This window comes from Hakea prostrata, chromosome 7, assembly GCF_041222555.1.
Source record: "Hakea prostrata isolate BN-2017 chromosome 7, UWA_Hpros_2, whole genome shotgun sequence".
NCBI lineage: Eukaryota > Viridiplantae > Streptophyta > Magnoliopsida > Proteales > Proteaceae > Hakea > Hakea prostrata.
In genome coordinates, this window is record NC_142606.1 from 8,432,733 (window position 1) to 8,456,445 (window position 23,713).

Genomic DNA, 23,713 nt, shown 5'->3' on the forward strand with positions numbered 1-23,713 from the left:
AGCACTTACATCCCCTCTTAGTTGGATAATATCAATTGCCTCCCCTCCTACCTAGCAAATATATCAAACACATCCTTTCTCTTAATTTTTTCGATTAAATTTAACTTGTACTGTTAAATATTTTTCTAATACCCCAAACTACCCTTAGCTGCAAATATATTTTTTTTTTTAAACCTTAAATTACCGTAATCATCATAACAATTAAAATATTAATCATCCCACCAAAACACTAAGGTTAAAACCCAAATTATCTTTTAATTATTAAAAGCCCAACATACTTTTTTTTTTTTTTTAATTATCAAATAATTAAAAAAACACATACTAGTATCAAGTAAAATTAAAAATACAATTAAAAAAATGGTATGTTGATAAAATTAAACACGTACTACTATTTTGGGTTTTTTAATTGTTTGCTAATGCGATGCTTTTAATAATTAAAAATAATTTGGGAAAATCTTCACTGAATACTCACCCACCACAACCAGGTGTGCGACACTAGTCGAACACTGGTTTATAAACCGAGTTGGCAACCATATATATATATATATATTTTTTTTAATTATAGTGTTTTGATTTTTAACAATTATTTTAATTGAAGGTAATTTAGTATTTTAACGTTAAAAGTTAAATTTAACCTATAAAGTTAATAGAGGGGAGGTGTTTGATATATTTGCTTGGTAAGAGGGGAGATAAGTGATATTATCCAACTAAAAGAGGGTGTAAGTTCTATTTGTCCAGCTAAGAATTGAGGTTAGTGATATTGGCCCTAATTGTTTCTATTAAGGATTATTTAGCTTTAACTACTAGGACAATTGAAGAATAATTTATAATTTACACTAAAATATCAGTTAAGATAATACTATTTTAAGTTTTAAAGTTTAAACAAAATATTTGAAAAATACAATATAATTGAAATTTTTAATAGTCATGGTGATAGAATGTAGACTTAAACCCAGCCATGGTTGTTTGGTGATGATACCCCTTACCCGGAATCTCAATAGAGGTAATCAATCCATGAAAAATCATAGTGACTAGACTTATATAGAGGAGGACTGGTGTTATACCTTAAAGCATGTCAATCGTATTAAATACTTGCATGTTTAATTACTATATGTATTCATACTTATACATATCATATTTTATTTATGTTACTTACCATGATATGATATTGACATGTATATGAGATATATTTCATTAATGGGTTCATCATAACTCATTCATTTCGTGGATTATTGTTAAGTTACGCAGATGGTGAATTTGGCTAGGGAGGACTTGAAAACTTTGAAAACGCCAGTGGGAAGTGATGATGTATACCACAAAGCCACCTGTTGGTGATGATTCGAGTTTTCTTAAAGCTATATTAATGAATTCATAAAGAAGATAAGGTCTACAATCTATAACTCTTCACACTATGAGCATTTTTTCTAAACTGACTGAAGAAGGGGTTGGCAAGTATGTTGGAATAAAATGAACTTTCTCCGCGAATTGAGTGAATATTGTCAAAAAATTCACACAAATAATTAAGCTCGTGTACATGTTACGCAAAGGAATAGCTTGCAAAGTATCTCATACATCCTTAATTTTAATAAGATACTTAGAGTATAACAAGGGATTCAATAGATTCCCCTCACAATGTGATAATTGTCTATAAATCAGGCAGGCAGGCAGCACTTGAATGAGAGTCAAAATGTATTTTGAAAATTTATCCACTACCAAAGACTTAGTTTGTAAGTCTGTTGGTAACCTCTTAGAGGCCATGGGGTCAATTCTTTGTAATAGTATCCCTCCCCCCCACCCCCCCACCCCATTCTCTTCATATATACGAAACCCACATGCTCTTCGTATATATGAAAAAAAAACTTCCTTATACCCACAATTTTTTTTTATCCCAATAAGTGGGGATCAAACGCTTTAGAAGTCTAAAATCAAAGTGAGAAATGCCAATAGAGGATTGGTGGATGATCGATAATCTTACTTTTCAGTAAAGAAATTGTGGATTCAACCCTTACTTGAGTTACCAGTAGCATATATAATATTTCCTCCCCAATTATTATGTATAAATACAAAGCAAATTTTTATAAAAAAAAAAAGGGATAATTTTTTCCCCCACCTGTTAGAAGGATAAGCCCATTTGGTACTCAAGATAGTGGGCTAAATTGATAAGCCCATTGAATAACTGGTTTTCAGCTTTTACTTGTTAGCTAACATGACAGAAACCGACCCGACCAAACCCTAGACATTTTGCAACCCTAAAACCTCGAGCGTTTGGTATTTAAGGGCGGCGGCCTTATTATTTTCGCCGTTGATAATTTCGCGGCATTTGTGTTTGCTCTGGACTTCGGAGAGTAACAGGAGGTTCTGAAAACCCCAGCAGCTGATCTACACTTGCTTGGAGCCATGGTGAGTCGTATTGATACATTCATGTCTAAAGCTTCTACTGGTTTTCATTCTACTTCCAAAATTACGGACTATATCTGATCTAGAATCATAAGGAACTATATCATTTTTGCTAATTAATTCATTTGTCATTTTTGATAATTAATTCATTTGTCAGTGTCGACCATGCTTCAAAATCTCTCAAGTTGTAATTGCATGTGTTCAGGTCGCCGTGGGAACTTTAAAGCATATGTTTCGTGATTTGAATTTGAAACAGGGCTGCCTTTGTTGTTTGAAAACTTTCACTTTCCCTCTCTGATTTTCCTTCGAGCCAAAACAGGTTTCTGTGGATTGTGAAGTTTCATGAACTTGGTAAACCAGGTGAATAACTTATAGTTGCAATCTCCATGAGTCTAGCAATGTGCCTTTGTCGTTAATTCGTTTTTGTTGACGTCTGATCTTGATTTTTGAAGTTCCCACCGTGTAGACCGGTAGTACTAGGACTTAGATTTTGAAACTTCAGTGGGTTGTAGTATTGCAACAATTTAGAATTCAGTAAAACTAGTACTCGCTTCATCTTGAACGTTTTCTTTTTGGTTTTTTTTTTGGTGGTGTGGGGGGAGTGTTCGTTTCAATTTAGATGTCCTACACTTTATAACCATAGGTTGTAGTTTTTTGTTTTTTCCACCAGGTGGGGTGGGGTAAATAAGCATAAGATTAGGTAGATCCCACACTCATGGGCTCTGGGTTCCTTTCCTTGTGGCGCTGCCTCATGCTTGAGCTTGCTTGAATGCCAATACGTTATGTTACTAGAATAGACGGTTGGCTGCTGCGCTACAGATCTCACCAGAAGGGCGCTTTTCCTTTGCTTGCGGAAGAGACCTTGCTTGCCATTCTATCACCCCTCGCCTGGCCTTTGAACTTCAGTGGGTTGTAGTATTGCAACAATTTCTAATTCAGTAAAAGTAGTCCTTGCTTCATCTTGACCTTTTTTATTTTTATTTTTGTGTGTTTTGTTTTTTGTTTTTTGGTTTTTTCTTTGGGGGGGGGGGGGGGTGTTGTTCGTTTCAATGTAGATGTCTTACACTTTATAACTGAAATTCTGTAATTATTGAAAACCTTGACAACCATTGTTGGAAAGCCAGGCTCCTGTGGTGACATTACTTGGTTTGGTCACATTTTTTTTGCTGAACTGTCTTTCATTTTGTATAAAGCTTACTGTTTATTGTTTGTTTTTCAATATTCTTATGCCATGAAGCCCTCTCTGTCGGGGCTGTTAACAATAACATTGTGAAGTCAAGAATTAAGCAGGGGCTATTTGTCCACTTTTAAGTCAAGTATCCTATATATTGATAGTAGTGAAAAGTTATGGCATTACAATTTTATTATTTTCATAGCACTTGTTTGTGTCCTATCTTTTGAATGTTATGTTTAGAGATGAAGCATCTTCTTGGTTTAAGGTGATAGCTGAAGTTGTGATTTTGTAATCTTTCATCAACCAGCCTAAGCTTTTTTCAATTGATATTTAAGGGATTGTTTTATGAAGAAAAATTATCAAGGAAAAATATGGATGTAATAATTTTTTTAAAATAGCAGTCGTATCGTTAATTTATAATTTATGCTGCTCATTGTTTTCATCATCCTATTGTGGTGGTTAGTTTGCTTCTGTTGAACGGCTTTACAAAATACGCTTTCTATATACAATAAAAGAAAGGTAATGCTTCTGAAAGATGGGAGTTAATAATTTAATTATGTCAGGATTGCTCAATAAGTGCAAAGGTGCTTAACAATTTAAAGTGCAATCTCTTATAATCATTAAGGGAACTTCATGCTCATATTGCAGGCAAAGAGAATATGAGAAGTAAGAATCCTTGGGTTATATCTTTGTGTCAAGAAGATTGTAATATTTTAGGTTGACGAAGCTTTTAAACTAGTTATTCCCATGGCATGTTTTCCTTCAGTTCTTTGGTACATCTTTGACGGTTTCTTATCTTTTTGTTGTCACCTGTTCTCACCTTCTTCCAGCAGCTTGCAAAACCATTAGTCTCTGTCAAGCCTTAATAGCATTAATTCAATATCAATTGAAATGTGGAACTTTTACCGTTTCCTTTCCTGCTAAGCTCTGGTCCCTTGACATAATTTGCAGCGTTTAAAATTTCTTAATTTGTTTACCCTAGAAAAAAGGAAGGTTCTGCAAAGTTAACCCTGATTATCTAAGAGCTAATTCCTGACCGATATTTAGTTGTTAGTTTTGAATCACATAACACGTTACATTTTCTTGTTTATACAGGATAGATTTGTTTTCCCATCATTTACAAGTTTAACATTTAAACCAAAACATGATTATGTTTATAGGTGAACGTCCCAAAGACGAAGAAGACCTATTGCAAGAGCAAGGAGTGCAGGAAGCACACCTTGCACAAGGTCACACAGTACAAGAAAGGTAAGGATAGCCTTGCTGCGCAAGGGAAGCGTCGTTATGATCGTAAGCAGTCTGGCTATGGAGGACAGACCAAGCCCGTCTTCCATAAGAAGGTGAAATTCAGCTCCAGTAGTTTTCTTCATTCGCTTTTTATGTATTTATTTGATTTGAAAGAAAAGAGTCCCATTCTGCATGATCATGTTAGCAGTAATGAGAGGTTTTTTGTTCACTTGTCTGTTGTCTCAAGAGATTAAGCTGAATGGTTTTCTGCTACCCATGCAGGCTAAAACTACCAAGAAGATTGTGCTTAGACTGCAATGCCAAGGTTGCAAACATGTTTCCCAGCACCCCATCAAGGTTAGCATCTTGACATAAGTTGTCTTTTATCTCTCCTGCACTGCGTGACCCCTCTCCCTCGCATGTCTTAATTAGTTTTTTTTTTTTTTTTTAAATGGTTTGTCTTTGCAGCGGTGCAAGCATTTTGAGATTGGTGGAGACAAGAAGGGGAAGGGAACTTCTCTATTCTAGATGATATCATTGGAATTTCGTCGATGCCAATTCAGGGTTATCATTATGGGTTCAGTACTGTTTCAAGTGTCACTGTTCAATTTTGACTTTTCTTTTTTTGCATTTTCAGGGCATATGTAAGTTGGTGTGAATTCACATATTGGTAATCATAGCTTCCCTTATTACATGATGATGGTTGAATTTGTGATTTCCTTTGTTGCCCTAATTCATGTGTAGAGTTCCCGCGTTCTATTATTAAAATTTCCAATTGTAAAAATTAAGGGTTGAAAAATATTTGATATCCAAGCCTAATGAAGTGTTGAGATGTACAATTCAAAATGAACGATATGATCGATCTTTTGGTGGAAACATTAGAGCAACGGTAAAACCCTAAACGCTCGAACCCTAAACCTTCAACCCCCAAACTCTAAAAACCCTAAAGTTGGTCTTGAACACTAAGACCCCTATATGACCAAACCCTACACCCCTAAACTTGGTCTTAAACCCTAAAACCCCTAGGACCAAACCCTAAAACCCTAAAAGTTAAAACCTAAATAGATATGTAACTTGTTCACAAAAATTGTGGTATGACCAAAATATCTTTTTGAATAGACATGTACCTGTTCACAAAACCCAACTCCCACGGCACAAAATGTCATACTTCATGCTACTATATATGATCATATTGTCATACTATTATATAAATGGAGAACTTGAAACAGTTATGGTGTATTATTTATTTTGACAAAAATACCCCCCATCTAGAGCCACTAACCTTCCCCACAATACCTGTAAGCCCCCAAACCCCCCCCCCCCCCCGCATTTAGGTTTGTTTTGGTATAATACTTCATTGGACCACAATAACCTTACAAAACTTCAATAAACACATCTCCTGAAGAGTCACATCTCTACACCTTTTTGCTCCCTCCCAAGAGATACCTCCCCACATTAATAGGAATATTAAGACAAGTTACAAAATTTCTTGAGATGCTTCACGGCGTCACATGTCACACCTCACCCACCAATATCGGTTCCGCTAGACAACCTGTGGGTGCGATCCATAATCACAAGATCCACGGTTTATTCATCAATGACAATAAATGAACATAATAATAAATCAAGAGCAAGAATAATCCAAATAATTAAATCAAAAGGGAATTACATAAGTCCAATGTCTCAAAAAAAAAAAAAAGTAATTGTGTTTCAAAAATGGAGTCTTAGCGGAAGCAAATAAATATTAAGTTTGGTTGTTTCTCTGTTTTCTTTCATGGGTAGTGGTCTTTTCTTCTAGCTTCTCAATGAAAAGGGTCATCCAAGATTCTTTCATCGATTTCTCGAAATAACGAGCTACCTAAATCCTCTTGCCATAAATGGGAGTTGTAAGCACACTCCAAGCACCGATAGGTGACTTTGTGGTATACATCGCCACTTCCCACTGGCGTCTCCAAAGTTTATTCACAAGAGTTATCTTTGCTTTGTGGAAGTCCTCCCGATCCAAATTCACCATCTGCTTAGTTTAACAATAATCCATAAAAAGAATGAGTTATGACTAACTTAGTAAGGAAAGATATCTCATATACATGTTAACATCATATCATGGTAAGTAACATTAGTAAAATATGATATGCATAAGTATGAATGCATCTAGTAATTAGTTATGCAAGTCTCTAATACAATTGACATGCTTTAAGATATAACATCAGTTCTCCTCTAGGTAGGTCTAGTCATTCTGATCCCTCACAAACTAGTTACCTCTATTGGGATCCTAGGCAAATGGTACAATCATCATCAAACAACCATGGCTTGGGTTTAGATCCACACTCTCTCACCATGACTATTAATTTTTTCAATTAGATTGTATTTTTTACACATTTTGTTCAAACTTCAAAACTTAGATTACTCTTATCTACACAGATATTTTAGTGTGGATTACAAATTATTTTCAATTGCCCTAGTAGTTAAAGCTGAAATATCCTTAATAGAAAAAATTACAATAAAACCCTCATCACCTTAGTAGTTAAAATCTAGATTATTCTCAATTATCTTAACAGTTAAAACCCTAAGTCTAGATTATTCTCAATTATCTTAATAGTTAAAACCCTAAACCCTAGGGATTTAGGGTTTTAACTGTTAAGATAATTGAGAATAATCTAGATTTTAACTACTAAGGTGATGAGGGTTTTATTGTAAATTAACAGAAAGGAAGAGTTTGATAGAGTTGTCAGGTAAGAAAAGAGGTTAATTGTAATATTCAACTAAGAATAGCCTAAGTGTCATTTAATCAACTAAGAGATGAGGTAACTCATATTTATCCATAATAAATTATGCGTAATTCATAAATATTAATTCATGGGTTGACTCTGGCAGATGGTATGTATAGTAAAATCGTCCCCCATATGTATTAAAGACATTTTTTTTATTTATAATTAACATAAAATAGTTTTTTTAAGGTAAGAAATTAACAAAAAATATCAAAGGCTTAGCTGTACAACTGTACGTGAACCATCTCTAATGGGCTCATCAAGACGATAATATTAACATAAATTATAAGATCCAAAGCCCAAAAATGTACGCGATCCATGGAATGATGGAAATGGCAGTTTCTTCTGTGTGATCTCTTCACATTGTACAAAAAACTAACTAAAACTTTCATGTAGAAACCAAACAATTTCTCTATTAATATATGACTTAGAAAATCCTAGTATAGCTCAACTAGTCTCTAGCAAGTCTGACGTTCAATCTCCTAAGCCATATCGAGTGCAATATCATATGAAATACATCATACTGCTTAGGTGGCTGGTTCAGTACAAAATGTCTCTTCACTGCCCTGACAGCCTTCTTTAGTTTTCTATACTCTTCCTCTGATATTGATTTTAGTTTCTTCTTCAAGTTAGGAATATCAGACACATCAACCTGAACTGAAAATGACTCCCATCTTAGAACATCACTAAATGGCAACACATAGTTTTCTGATATAATCACCGGCACACACTCTGCATAAATGGCTTCAACAACTCTTGGACTTGCAACTTCATATCCACTTGGGCATAAACAAAAACTGGATTGAAGCATGTATGTATAATAGTTGTTTCGTTGATTTTGAAACACACGAATGTCATCATCTTTTCCCTGCCAGTGTTTGAAGAGGAGGTGCCTTATTGAACCATGAGAACCCCCAGCGAAGAATGCTAGATAAGGTCGTGGACCGTCTTCCGGTGGCACGGTGTGGAGCTCTGGCGAAATGGTGCCATCGTAGAGGTATATTTCAGGGAGAGTAGCATCTTTTTGGGGGTTGAATCCTTCAGATGTATTGGCATTGCATAGAACTCGAATTGAATTGTTGTAGAGAAATGGGTTGCCTCTAGAGGCATCGGGACCCTGCATGCAAACATAGGAGGTCAGAGTTTGAGAAGCCCAAAGTGCATCCCCACCCACCACTGTCCCAAATATAACCCCCTATACACCTATTCACCACCTATTATGAGGGGTTCACATGGGCCCCACTGAAAATCCACTTCTAGTTTATTTTATCAATGTTAAGAAGTGAATTTCCTAGATAAGTGTGAAGGAAGTGCAGACATCTTTGATCGGGTAAAGCATCCGTACTTGCCTGAGCAAGAGGGTCTTTATGAAGATTGGATCATTTGGACCACCAAGTCACTTAGATAAGTATGACAATGGCCAAACATGGATGGTTCACCATGGATATCCATCATGGATGATTGAATACAAATTCATCTATGGATGAACTGACCACACATGAATTGGGATCAACCATCCTCTCCAACGGTCGGATAGGAAGGGAGTCCATCTCTCAACGCTAACAAGGTATATCTTCCCTTTGAATATATGACGACAGAGCATAAGGCTACTTCCCCTGTATGGGGTCATCACCCATGGTGCATTTTAGCAGTAATATCATATTGAAAATAATAATATTAAAAAAAAAAGAATGAGTGAACCCACCCAATCATGGCATGCCACCGTGAAGTGATCAGCTCCTTGAGACCTATTCCAATAAGGATACTTGGTTGAGATAGCTCTCAAGTAACCCGAAACGAACTGTTGGAGCGGAGTGGTGTCGTAACTCTTGTCATGTTTGTACAGGAAAGAAACCATCATTGTCACACTGTAGGGCATGAAGTAAACGTGCGCACGGTGTGGATCTTTAGTCCTGAACATGTTATCACCAAATTCCATCTCCTGTATAAATCTCCCTTCCACAGTGTACAAATCCTTACATGGCCCGTCATGGATAAATGGTGGATCTCCATCTGGGTACACATATACATTGAACCTCTTCTCCATCTCCGCGTAACTCCTGCAAATAATAATTAAGGAGATCGATTTTCATCATTAAACAACAATAGATCAGCACCGATCGAGGTTAAAGGCAAAGAGAAGCTTAAAGAGCAAAACATGCATGAAAAGCAGTAATCATGAACAGTGCTGCAACGTGGTTTAGAAGCACCGTGATTAGAGGTGAAGATTAAGAGAAGCTTAGACAGTCAAACAGAAAAGCAGTACTGATGTGGCTTAGAAGGGAAGAGAAGTTCAAAAGAAGGAAAGAAAAACTTACTGGTAAAATTCGCTGGGGTTATGGTATACATCATTGCTTAGGTTTTCTCCATTGTCAAGTGGAAACGAAATGTTTCGACGTAAAGCTTGACGGATTGCATCACGAGCTCGAGCAAGTCCTTCTTCGGGTTCCTCATCGCCATTCCCAACTCTCCTCTACATAATACCAAAACATATGATCATAAGTAAGAGAATTAAGTAAACAATAACAGAACGAATAAGAGGGAAAACATGTTACAAAGAGCTTTACAATCACGGTAGGGTTTTTGAAGCGACTATTTGTTACTGTTCGAGCTTCGTTAGGGTTTGTGAGTATCGTCTGCAACTCGAACTTGTTATACAATGGGACTTTGAGTTTCATGAAAAAGTAATTATCCAAGAAAGGATTCCGATGACACCAAAAGACGGAAATCGCGATGAGTGAGAAAAGGAAAAACAGGGAAAGAAATGTAACTGACAACACACGAGCAATTGGCATTTCAGATCGTTGAGAGAGGAGATTTCTCTCATTCATCCATTCTTGAACTGTGTGGTAAGATTGGAGACGATCGCTCGCCTCAAGATCATAAGAAGCAATGTTTGTGTGAGAGAGAGGCAGCACAGAGGAAGGAATTGTGTGAGACTGGGAGTCTGGTGCTATAATATATCTACCACTCATGCGATCAACGTTGTAATTATAAACAAGACAGAAATTTATTATTCATGCTTATGATTTCTGTTTGTTTTTGGGTAGATTTTAGTTTGAGAAACAATTTCAGATTTGCAGTGCTAAATCAATTATTATTCATGATTTCTGGCTGTTAATGATTTTTTTTCTAAGAATTTGTCATGTTTCCTGTAAGACCGAAACCTATCCAGCACGGTGAACGTGCTTCCTGCTTGTTTTCTGCAATTTAAAGACCCCATAAATGAAACTTGAGCCGTCAGTCATGGCGGTTTCTGAGGAACAAGTGTCACTGTCAAGTGAAGCAGCTTGATTTCCAAGGACAATTAACAAAATTAATATTTGAAATCATAGTTTTTTTCAATATTCGTTTGCTGAAACCTACTATATACCACTAGATCCTACCTCCCTTTGGTTAACGCCGAACTAGATGAAACATAACAATTTCATAGAAAAGGAAGATCAAATAAAACGGTAAGCAAGATATGCAACCTTTTTTTTCCGTAAAGGAAGATTTGAGGGTGAATTGTGGAGTGCCACGTGTTAAAGTATGATTCAAGATTCTCAAGAGTAAAAAAAGTCAAGATTTGATGGTATTTATAAAGCAAAAGTTAAAAGGATTAATCAGAAGATAATTAAGGTCGATCTACGCATAAACCCAAAAATGTTGGATTATCAACACGCATTTACGTGCATTGAAGACATTCACGTGAAATCTAATGCGAGAAGACCCTAGGTAAGCTATAAATTTTTTTTATTTGATTTATCTAGTCCATGTTTTATTTAACAATTGGAAGAAAAAAAAAATCCAAGTTAAAAAAAATGAAGGAGATGGTCAGAGGTCAATTAAAGTGAAACATATTGGGGTCCTGAAAAGCCTTTGATTGAGGAGTCAAAGTTGATGTTGAGTTCTTTGTTTTTATTCTGTGAGTTTAATGTCTTTGTATTTTTTAACGAAAAAATGGTGATTTTTTATATATTGGGATGTGATATTGCGTGTTATACCATCTAACTAACGGAAAAACCTTGCGATGATTTGAATTTTATTATGTTTCGAGGGAGCAAAATAGCTAGCCCTTGAACCTAATCTCATCTCGTAGGACATTGGTTTGAATCCAATTCTAAGATGGGAGATTTGATTCATTCCAAATAAATTTAATTTAGCATGAAAGGGTTCACCGTTAGGAGTAGGTAATCCATTCCTCGTTGAAGGTTTGAAGACTTCCTGGTCCCCCGGTAAGGAGGACCTGAAAAATGAGCTTTCCGTCTTTCTTGACCAGAGTTTCCCAAATCATTGAATTTCAGACTGGCTCAGAAAATCATTGGTAATTTACAACAACTAATAAATTTATTTTTTTACAAGAAAAACAATCACTCTGGCTAAATATTATATATAAATCACATGGTTGCACTTCATTAGATTACAAATTCTCCAATAGTTCCATAGCTGAAGAGATTCTCTCTTCACCCTTTGAAAAAGGAAATCAGTGTGGAAGAACTATACAAAACATGTTCTTGTACGAGAAGATACAAAGTGGTTAGCCTGACAATTTAAAGTCAAGTCTCCTTAGCCAAACAGAATGGAGAACCATGTGAATAAGATCATAAGGCTTTGAAGGTCTATGGATTTCAAAATGTCTTTGCACTTGTCTCACTCCCATAAATAGTTTCAAGTATCTCTTTTGGGATATCCCTTGTAGGATTTCCTTAATCTTTGGTATCTTCTCAACTGGAATCTGTACTGTAAACTTGCTCCAATCAAGTATCTCATTGAAAGGTAGAGCATAGTGATCAGAGATTAACACAGGAACACAACCTGTGTAGATGGCCTCAACAATCCTAGGACTTGCAACTTCATACCCACTAGGGCACAAGCAAAACTTGCTTTGACCCATAAGTTGTCTATAGTTTTGACCCTTAGGGAGGTACTCATGTACTTGGATTTCTTCATCTTTGTCTTTCCAATGCTTCAGTAGTATCTTTCTTATGTACCCATGAGATCCACCTGCAAAGAAGGCAAGTGTAGAGCGTGTTCTGGGGGATTGAACCTTTTCTATGATGCCAAGGGTTCCTTTTGGAAGACTAACTTCAGGTAGAGATGCATCTATTCTGGGCCTGAAACCTTCTGATGTGTTTGCATTGCAAAGAACCCTAATGAAATATTTAAAAAGTTCTGGATTGGCTTCATTGAAATCTGGTGCCTGAAATCTCACATATATAGAAATGGAATAAAAAAAAGGTTCAGTTGTTAGTATAAGTGAATCTTGAATGTTTCCCTAGCTCACAAAGTTCAACACAAGGGATGACAAAACAAGATGGTGAAAAATGTGACACATAAAATGCATGGGTGGATTTGAATTAACATCGGTTTAAGCTTGGACTAATTGATCATCATTGGCTAAAAATTAAATATTCAAATTAATTTAACAAATTGAACATCTTTAGATTCTCTTCATTAGAATGATACAAAATTTTGGCTGTTTACATGATATATAATTAGAATACTAAAGGGAATATAAAGCATTCCCATGGCATCAAATCAAAATTTTTAAGAAGTCTTAGAAGTACATAATATTTTAAAATTTTCAGTGATATCCCTCAATATATAGGATTTACATCCTCTCTACCCATTCAGACCTTTTGCATGCCCATCCCTTTTTGTACTTTCGGGTGGTATCATGGGCAGGTCATATGGCTCCCACCATCCAAAATGTGGGGAGATGGGCAAACGACCTGTTCGGGTGGAGAGGATCTATTCCTCGATATACATCAACAATGTAAGAATCAATCTCAAAGGAAGAAACTGTTACTAAACGACTAATATAATGGAGGATTTCATCTCAAAGACAATAGTGTGAAAGTATTCCCCTCTACTTCAAGGGTGACAGATCCGGCTTCGTCTCCCATCCCCACCCTTACCCTTCGAAAAAATATAACTTAAATTACTAGGTTTTATGTCTCCAATGACTTTGAGATTCCCAAATCCAAATAATATTATATGGCACATCAACACGTGTATATGATAATAGGTCATAGGGTCAAAGCAATGCTTAAAAGGACAGTAATTAAAATTAAATTAAAGGAGCAGTAAAAACCAAATCTCCAGAGACTTTATTGACCAATGGGAATGAATGAGCGCAGATATCAAGATATCCATTTTAAAACTAAAAGATTCCTGATTTGGTAAGTCATGGGCCCTCACATAATCCTTCTATATTAATATTGTCTATTATATTATATATTAACAGAGCTACAACATAATCCTTTTATATATATATATACATCGACTGTTGTAATCCTTCAATAATTATTATATTATATTAAAAAATCTTTCCTTCCTTCCATCTCTAGAGGATTATATATATTTATATATACATCGACTGTTGTAATCCTTCAATAATTATTATATTATATTAAAAAATCTTTCCTTCCTTCCATCTCTAGATACTCTTAAATTGTTTCCGATTAATCACTAGTTGGGGTTTGTTTGGTTAGTCATTGTCTTCTAGTTGGGGTCTGTTGGTAAGTTCAATTTATGTATGTACATGCAAGTGTAGGGCGAGACCTGAATGCTGCGCATTAACTGTTGTCAACTGCCGAGATCGAACTCTACTGTCCGTCTCGTAGGTGGTTGAAAGCGAAATGAACAATCGATATTTTAATCTCTAACCGTTAGAGTTGTGCATTAATTGAAATTGAAGTGATCATAAGCATGGGAGGGGAAGAAATAAAATTAATTTTGGCGATAAGTTCAAGTGATAGTTACCCAATCATGACAAGAGACCATGAAATGATCGGCCCCACTGCTTCTGTTCCAGTAGGGATATTTATTTGCCACAACGTCGACATAGTCGATGACGAAACGCTGCAATGGTGCTCTTGAGTAGGAAATGACTGGTCTGTATAGGAAATGGACGACGGCAGCAATACTGAAAGGGAGGAAAAATGCATGGGCTTCGTCTGGATGTTGGGCTGCAAATGGGCTTAGCCCACTTTCCATCTCATCGATGAACTGTCCTTCTGTGGCGTAGATGTCATTTACGGGCCCATTGTGAACTAGGGGTGGTTCTCCTTCCTTGTATGTCCACACCTTGAATCTCTTCTCCATCTCAATATGGCTCCTGTGATTTATTCACGTTTCACATAAGTGTTAATCATGTGTTTACAACTACAATCCCAACATTTATGACTCGGTCTTAAATCGTTCAGAATCTGTTTACCATGTCTAATGGATGGGTGGGTGGGGAGTCTGAATCCTCCGTCCTATTCTTCTATTTTTTTTACCACACAATAAGAGTGGAGTCTATCAAAATGAACCAAAGGTGAAAGGTTTTTTTTGCCCACAAGACAAAAATGAACTGATGATGGAACCCTGGTGAACTCTATACGGGCTCATCTCCTAATATGTGGTGGACAAGTGTGAGGAGAATACAAATATCTACCCGATAGAAAATCTAGAATCTAGAAGTCTGAAAATTTTATATTTAACCACATAACGGAAATAATTTTTCTTTCTTTCTATAATTGTAGATCCATCCCCACCTATAGGATGGGGTCTTCTTCTTCTTCTTCTCGTCCTATGGCATTTTTATTTGCAGCCATATAGAAAGGATGGAATACTCATTCTCCTAGTGGTCATAAAACAACAAATGGGTTGACCAGGGGTCAATATCATCGTGACATCCCAAGCAGGGCGCTATGGAGTGGAGTCTTGTCTTAATTTCTCTATTCTCTAGAAATCTTATGATGATGGGTGGAATGAAATTGGAACCGTCGAAGTCAACCTTCTTCCTAACGCCTAATCAGAACTAATGGGAATGATTAATTCAAGAAACCAAAAAAGCAAATTACTTGAAGAGACTGAAGAGTTTTAGATCTTAACTGGTGAAATCCATACGGGTTTCTGTAAATGGATCCTCTGGGGATGAAGAGCTCTTCTTTATCTGAGGTATAGTTACGAGATATGATAGCTTTCCGGATTGCAGCTCTTGCTCTTGCAAGACTTTCTTCAATCTTCTCCAAACTGCTCATCACCTACCCATACACAAGACAATCAAATTCAATAAAACCCATGAAAATAAAAAGTATAAATGATCACAGATAGTGTTTTACTCACTCTAATATTAGTATCTGTTGCAGAACTACCACTTCTGCTGTTTCTACTGGAACTGTTACCGATATTACTCGGATTTAGAGTAGCCTCGGGAGATGGGACAGAGGAGGGAGAAGATGTTTTAGGGGGAGAGATTTGAGGGGCCATTTTGTTGATTCTCCTGTGACTGAAAGCAGCAGAAGGAGGTGGTGGAGAAGAAGAAGAAGAAGAAGAAGAAGAAGAGAGGAAGAGTGTAAGAGAGTTGTGATCTAAGGGAGATAAGCAGAAGAAAAAGATAATAAGAAGAAGAATAGGGAAGATTAACAACTGGGTTCGGTCGCTCAGGTCTGCCATTACTGCTGCTTCAGTTTCTTCTTGTCTGACGCTCTCTCTCTGTTTCCTCCTCTTTTTACAGAGAAGGCAAGTGGAGAAGAACGTTACAAGAAAATCCTTGCAAGAAAAATTTTTGAGGGAGAGTATTTATGGGGTTTAATGGGTTTTTGAGAATCTAGAAGGACACCTATATATATGATGTCATTTGATCCTACGGTCAAAAAAATACGAGTAATCCATGGGAGTGACTTGTGAGTTTAGTCCGATGTAGTTGCCGTGAGGGATAAATTGGGACCTTGTTTCAGTCCTGCGCATTTAGGTCAAGTAGTTCACCTCCGTCTGGCAAATCGAGATTTTGATCCTACGATAAAAAAATAGGAAAATATTTGAATCTAGACCGTTGAGAGCATAGTGCTTGGCATTAATTGCTCAACATTGAAATTGAACTGCAGAAAAGTACGAGTAATCCATGGAAGTGAGTTTGATGAGATGAAGTTGGCGTGAGGGATAAATTGGCTGCTTGATTTGGCGATCCCAAGGTGAAGAAGTCAAATTCCAAAATGTAATTTAAAAAATAGTTTTGATTTCTCTATGTGGACATGAAATGGAGGATCTCGATTTTCAAAGGTTGCGTCTGCGTTCTCCTCCTTCTACTGTTCTGCTTGTCTTGGTCTTATAGAACCTTCTCTTCCACGAAGGAGGAGAGGATTTGCTTTTGCTCCTTCTTGCTTTTAATTTTATAATCCTTCTTAATTTGTGTGCAATTTAGATTTCCAATCCTTCACATATCACATGCCCATTTGCAACTTTCTATCCCAAACTTTCCGGTTAAGTGAGGGAATTAATTGCCTGATATAATTTATCTTCCCTTTTCCTATTATATATAACTTATAAGTGAGGGAATAAATTAATAATTTTTTTTCATAAAACTAGGTATTTGTAATTAATTACTTAAGAGGAATTGGATATTTATGGCAACAATATATCATGTATCTTCAAAACCATATATATATATTTTAAGTTGAGATTTTCTTTCCATTAGGATAAAAGTTTATGGTCTTCTCATATCTCTCCACTACACATTAAGAGGGGTTCATCTTTGAATTCTAACTAGAAAAATCAGAAATGAACATGCACTTGATGATCACACTCATAATGTGAACTAGAGAAGTGTGAGCAAATTTTTACTCATCAAAATAGATGATCCAAATTCTATATTTATCTCTCTTAAATGATCAAGAGAAAAGAGGAGAAGACAAAGAACATCGATCAGTCACAAAAAGAGTATCACGATTTCTATTCTCCATGGGGTTTTATTTATTTTCCTTTTGGATGGTAGGATGGGTGACGAGGAGGATGAAGAGAAGTCATGCATCATTTTCACCTGAACAATGTAATCCCTTAAATGGATTGACCATAGTAAAACAATATCACATGAGATCCCTCCCTTCTAATTCTAATTTCATGAAGCTTGCTTCACACAAGCAAACAAGAGAGAAATAGAGAACAAAAGCATGGAAGGAGTTGGGGATTTTTTTCTTCTTTCTTTTTATAGAGAGTTGGGGAAGTCAACAAAATATCATTTTCAGCTTCTCTCTTCCTATAATTTATAAAATCACATTTATTAGGCTTGCTAATTTAATTTCCGTGTAGTTGAGGTTTCCTATCACATGACCATTTGCAAGTTTTTTTTTAAGCTGGAAGGGAAGAGATAGATCAGAAGAATTTAATTAGCTGCCGTATTCCATTTTATCCAATCTATATTTATTTATTTATTATTATTTTTTTTTGCATATTCTATTTTTCTTTATTTACTTTCAGTTGCAAGTGTGCATCACGGTTCAAGCCTCTGCTTGGATCTGAGCAGAGGGGGGGGGGGGGGGGGGGGGGGGGGGGGGGGGGGGGGGGGGGGGATAATAAAAAAAAAAAAAAAAAAAAAAAAAAAAGAAAGACGCCCCCCCCCCCCCCTTTGGGGGGGGGCCCCCCCCCAAAATAAGAACCCCCCCAAAAAAAAATTTTCATAAACCCCATTGTTTGGACAACCAACGAAGATCTCATTCAATCTTGAGGAACATATAAGAGGTCCCCAGACGTCTGTGATTAGAAAGAAAACTCTTTTTTTGGTTACCAGACAAGAAATTGCAAACTTTATTCTATTTTTGGAATGGCAATTCTTCATAAATGATACACGTACAACTCTAAATCATTGTTAGAAAAGGTAAAATGAACTTTAAAAATAAATCAATCAAAAAACTATTTTACAATATATAAACATGAACAAATTCTTACACTCTCCCCCAACCCACCAAAAAAAAAAAAAAAAAACAGAAAACTTATACATTTTATCAACAATTTTCCACAAAAAAATAAAATTATTAACACCCTACAATATTGCGCCATTGTATATATAGAATAGTTGCAGCATAATGCGCCAAAGCTCCCATAATCACAAAAACATGAAATATCTGATGACTGTGGCCAACTATATCAAACATGCCTGGTTTCAATCTCTCAGGAACCCTCGTGATATAAAACAATGTTCCTATCCCATAAGAAAGTGCCATGATCGCATCATACACAAGCGCCTCGAAGTGGCCAGGATCATTCCAATGGAGAAATAGAGCATGGGTTGCCGGAAAAATCCCAAATAGAACCATGGAAGAGAAGAGCAATGCTCGCAATGGCCGAAATGGACCGGTTGTTAACCCAGGTGAGAACAATGTAATAAGAGTGAAGATACCCAAGACTGTGATCCCAGTGAGGTAGATGAATTGCCAATGTGGATCACATTGGAAGGTGTAGTAAATTGGAGGGAAGAACGAGGTGATGATCATGACTGCAATTCCCATATAATCAACTCGTAGTAACAGGACATTTAAACGTTGAGAATGGCAGAGGAAGAGATGGCAAATGCTGCTGCAAAGGAGACAGAACATGGAACCACCTAAGAAGACGAAGAACGGCCATCGTGCCACTGTTAAGCTCTTCACATCATCAAGTGTTGCTATTCCCTGCATGGTTTTGGATGCCAAGATAGAGTTAGGGCAATAAAGTAATTTCATACGTTCGGGAATATATCTAATAGTTTCTTTGGGTGACTTTCAGTGCTGAGTTGCCCCTAAAATTAATGTCACCCCTGATTTATTCTTTTTTTTTTGGGGGGGGGGGGGGTTGTTGAGTTGGGATCTTCTATGCCGAATAGGTGAAGAATTGTGTGTTTCCTTCACGTCCTTAGCACCACATATTTATGATCCCTCCTTAATATGTGGTAGACAAGTGTCATCAAGATGGCAATTCTTTACATGTCAGGATAGAGGATATTGACACATTGTCAATGTTCAAAAGTGAACCATCTTCCTAAATGTATAAATAGTGATACGAAGATTTATTTTATACTTTTTCATGGGAATAAGACACTCTATGGATAGTCTCATAGTCTAAAACTGTCTTTACCTATACCCATATGAGTAACAAACTTAAAACTCAAACTTTCATCTAACTAAGATCCTAATGAAGAAATGACTTTTGAGTACGTTTGTTTGGCAATGAAACAAGGCACGATGAGGGAACTTGTGACCCATGAATTTGCTGCGCATGACTGTCAAGTGAGATTTCGGTCCGACAGCCCAAGATGTTTGGCTTGACAGTACTGCACATTAAATGAACAAGACTGAAGCAAAATCTTGTGACCCAGGTCGGAGCAAGATTTCTTCATTTTTCATAAAATTTGAATTCATATAACTTACCGGCAACAAAGTTTTGGAATCACTTGTCATTGCTGCGGCTGTTGGAAAAGACCTGCCAGAGAAGCCAAAATTAGTTTTTCACTTTTTCCACCTTATCATGTTTCATGTTTGTATGGGTGTATTAATTTTTTTTAGATTACCAGAAAATGCTATGATTGTTTTGATTATTACTTTTGGAAAAGGGTGACTTTAACCTATAGTATATCCAATATTTTCTTATCAAATTACATACAATTATTTTTCGGAAAACAACCAATAAAAAATTCATATGTGAGATCGCATGGAAAATGCCACACTTAATCCGTATAAATTATCAGTTATTATTTGTTTTTTAAGTACCGAAGTGATTTGCATTGCTAATTGATTTAAGGCACGCCACAACAAAATATAAAATTGATATATTTCTTTTCTTCTAATGTTTGTTTTGAGTTGAAAAGTTTAAAATTGTCAATGATTATTTGTCTGTTGTTAATCATATTTTATTTTTCTAAACTAGTTGGTCACAAATCGTTGCCACATGTCGATTTAAGAGATTTTTTTCTTTTATTTTTTTAATATCGAAACAAGGGTTCAAATGTTCAATCAAATAATAATAACAAACAGTGATTGGTCCATTTGATAGAAAAAAATAATTAAATTTCAATTTGAGAGAAGCATGCACTTTGACATATGACTAATCCAAACAAGTTATCTCTAATTAATGTTTTGATTACCTTCTTACATTTTATCCTAGAAATAATTGTGTGAAATCTGATACCCTTCCCGTATATTTAGATAGCAGTTTTTTTCTTTTTCTTTTCTTTCATTATAAAACTTTTATTTTTGGGGAGCTTTGTTCATTCATTTGGGCCAAGAGTTGAACCGCATCTTCAAGAATCAAACCCATGACCTCTCCACTAAGAAATATGAATCTTACCACTCTACCAACCCTGCATTGACTCCATCATAAAACTTTTATGGACGCCATTTCGTTCTTTTTCTTCCAACTTTTAAGAAAAGTGGGAAAAAATGTACATTTCAAGTCTCGCCTTTTAATTTTGTAATGGTTATGGAAACTAGTAATAAAATTTTGATTTCTTTAATTTAAAAGCTCCCAAATGACAGAAGTGCCCTTCTCCGTTTTACATACCTATGGACAAAAATCGATAGAAAGAAAAAGAGCTTTTGACTTGTTTATTTCTTGACGAAACTTCAATCTTCTAACTTGTAAGATTGTACTTGTTTGTCTCTCTCTTTATATGTGAACCATTTAAAAAGAGATAAATAATTTATAGAATTATACAAAATAAATAAAAAACAGAAAAAGCTTAACTGTTAAGGTACCTGTTGAGTTTGCAAAGGAAATCTCCAGCTCCTTGGTGGTATTGGCCCCAAATTTAAGATCGTCAATCCCAAGAAGATAACAAACCCTAGCAGATGCCTGCATACATGCATAAACAGAAATAATCAGAAACAGAAACTGAATTCAATTAAACTCATTCATCTCTGCTGCTGCTAGTACTGTCATGCTACAAATACGTACGTCCAAACGTTGAGGGTCTCGTTGTGCCAACTGAAGATGCTACAGAGAGACTCTTTGAAAGGCCAATCTGCTCTGTAGTAATTCAAAATGAACTCATTATCTCTCAGGTATTCCGGCGAGTCTCGATACGACAACAAATTGTACTTGTTCTTCTTCTTGTTCTTGTTCTTCCTCATGGTCTGATTTGTCGTGGTAGTTCTTGCGTTCACGATCACCTTGGTCGGACTTCCTGTATCCTCATTATTCAATGAACATGATGAATCCGAGAACTGGAATTGGGTGGTGGTCCTATTCTCCATTTCCATCTCCATCTCCGGCGTATTAGTTGAGGCTCCTCTTCTCTTACACACCGGCAACTCATTAATACTAGAAGATGTCATCAATATCTGATTGTGTATGTTCTCTAGTTAATCCAGAGAAACAATTCTAACCGAATTTGGATTACAGAAGAAGAAGAAGAAGAAGTGGGTTTGTTTTCTGGGTTGTATATCCGTGCTTCTGGGAGGGAATCTTTCTCTGGAGGGGAGGGACTCATGAGGGAGAGTATTATTTATTGCAATTTCGGCGCTTGAGCAGCTCACCCAACAGAGGGAGAGAACGCCTTAAGCACTCTGCTTTCTTTCTGTGTTGAATGCTGACACGACACGGAAAACATAGAAAATTATTAGTCATGGAATGAAGTGGACGGGTGAAGAAGCAGAGAGGAATATGCTGTTTGGAATTTGGATTTTTGAGCTGGGCAATGTGGAATATCTTTGATTCATAAGGGTATCTTCTCATACGTAGTACGTACTAAGATCTAAGCCACTAGAATTGAGCCAATCAGCAACTGTTACTTGATGGTGATTATAAAAAAACTATTGATCGACGACGAATGCCCAACCCCCCTCAACAATAGTACAAACAAAAGATACGACAGCAACAACTTCAACAGTCAAGAAGAAGAGTACAAGCAAAACATATCATTCCATAGAAACAATATTTATAGAGAAACTCAACATTAAGGTCTACAAACACCAACACCTTCTACTGAAGAAGTTAAGCTTCGATTATCTGATGGTATATGTATAACCAATTGACACAAATCCATACTTAGTAATGAATTTTTGAGGTGCTGATGAAGGTCATTTTTGGCGTTTTGAGTTTTGAAATAACAAGTAGAGGACACATTGGTTGGTTGAGTGGATAGAATTCCTCCCGATTCCAATTTAAAATTTCAAATACTTTGGAATTGGCGGGTTAAGACTGGGCCACTTCCTTCGATTTTGCCGATTCGAGTTTTAGAGTATAAATAATAAGTGGCAAACAATGGCTGAGATTTATTTATTTGTTGCCACGTGGCAATCATCCTACTGTTGGGTCAAGGTCCACAAATTATGATTGTAAGACCATACCCGGGTTATTGACACACTGAGTAATTTGTAGAGATGATGAAGGCAATGCAAGCCGGGTTGCTTGGATGTTGGACCTTTTGGATGTTGATTTGGTAGGTTCGCAAACGATTGACTACATGATATTGCACATTTGTTAAGAGGCAATTTGGTCACATTGTACAATAAAAAGAACTAAATTGATGTGCATTAGATCGTTACTTCTAAAACTGGATTTCTTGTAGGTTCACTATGAAGATGTACTGTGGCAACCAAGTTGCTACCTGCATTGCTCGCAATCCAAGTTGGATTTCTTGTAGACTCAATGCACCAAATATGATAGAGATGCTATGGTGAAGAAGTTTGATTGTAACTCTCTCTGTAATATTCTGGCAGACATGTTTACTAAGGGGCTATTTGTTCCTAGTTGTTGTTCTAATTGAAAAAAGTGACTCATATAACGTGAACACAGGATTATAGCTCCACTAATGGATATCCTAAACTAGTTAAAAGACTAAATGGTCTTTCAAACAAATCTAGCATGCATAAACCGGAAGAGAAGTTTAGATATAGTGTTTTAGATAGAAAACCAAAAAAGAAGCTAATTCATAAAACTCAGTTTTATTTTTTGATTTGCATATTTTTGATTGCCCCGGTGGACTTCATAAAGGTGATAAATATATCCCAGCTTGAAGGGAGAGTTACTCTGTCACAACCCCAATTTTCACAGGCTTGGTGGGGCCCACATTACAGACATTCAAAACGGGCACATGACAGTTCGTCTCTTTATCAACTTTTTTATAACCACTAAAAACAATGCTAAACTAAACATTTCCAAGGACTAAGATAAATAACACGTTTGACTATTTGACTGATAAACATATGCATACAATCCAAAGTCCTATTATGTTTATATTTGAACTTTCAATAACATCTAGTTATACAGTCTCAAAGGAATATATTGGGTAGCAGCACCCTTGCCCTTGTCATGTATCTGATGACTTGTCAACATTTACAACAGTGAGCTTTGCGGCCCAGTAAGCAATATAGACAACCATGTAAGTAAGTCAAGCAATTCATCATGCATCGATTATCACATCAAA

General features: G+C 36.3%; 4 protein-coding genes across 4 annotated transcripts; 1 reads left to right on the forward strand and 3 right to left on the reverse strand.

The window, feature by feature from the left end:
* Nucleotides 1-2,269: 2,269 nt before the first annotated feature.
* Nucleotides 2,270-5,492, forward strand: LOC149009453 (large ribosomal subunit protein eL42). Its single transcript, XM_089164091.1, has 4 exons — nucleotides 2,270-2,400; nucleotides 4,732-4,911; nucleotides 5,081-5,155; nucleotides 5,267-5,492. Exons 1-4 carry the CDS (start codon nucleotides 2,398-2,400, stop codon nucleotides 5,324-5,326), a joined length of 318 nt encoding a protein of 105 aa, XP_089020217.1. The 5' UTR covers nucleotides 2,270-2,397; the 3' UTR covers nucleotides 5,327-5,492.
* A 2,477-nt stretch (nucleotides 5,493-7,969) lies between these two features.
* Nucleotides 7,970-10,619, reverse strand: LOC149009454 (putative glycosyltransferase At5g25310). The gene is made up of 4 exons (XM_089163743.1): nucleotides 10,134-10,619; nucleotides 9,885-10,039; nucleotides 9,272-9,626; nucleotides 7,970-8,683 (listed from the first exon to the last, which is right to left on the reverse strand). Exons 1-4 carry the CDS (start codon nucleotides 10,539-10,541, stop codon nucleotides 8,018-8,020), a joined length of 1,584 nt encoding a protein of 527 aa, XP_089019869.1. The 5' UTR covers nucleotides 10,542-10,619; the 3' UTR covers nucleotides 7,970-8,017.
* Nucleotides 10,620-11,865: 1,246 nt separating this feature from the next.
* LOC149009455 (putative glycosyltransferase At5g20260) lies at nucleotides 11,866-16,115 on the reverse strand. The gene is made up of 4 exons (XM_089161793.1): nucleotides 15,664-16,115; nucleotides 15,430-15,581; nucleotides 14,314-14,668; nucleotides 11,866-12,748 (listed from the first exon to the last, which is right to left on the reverse strand). The coding sequence occupies exons 1-4, from the start codon at nucleotides 15,991-15,993 to the stop codon at nucleotides 12,086-12,088; spliced, it is 1,500 nt and encodes a 499-aa protein (XP_089017919.1). The 5' UTR covers nucleotides 15,994-16,115; the 3' UTR covers nucleotides 11,866-12,085.
* A 2,232-nt stretch (nucleotides 16,116-18,347) lies between these two features.
* On the reverse strand, nucleotides 18,348-22,246 carry LOC149009456 (heptahelical transmembrane protein 1-like). The gene is given in 5 exon segments (XM_089164363.1): nucleotides 18,348-18,983; nucleotides 19,719-19,770; nucleotides 21,042-21,070; nucleotides 21,072-21,138; nucleotides 21,241-22,246. Coding segments are annotated over 5 exon segments (1,164 nt in total). The 5' UTR covers nucleotides 21,621-22,246.
* Between the last annotated feature and the right edge of the window lie 1,467 nt (nucleotides 22,247-23,713).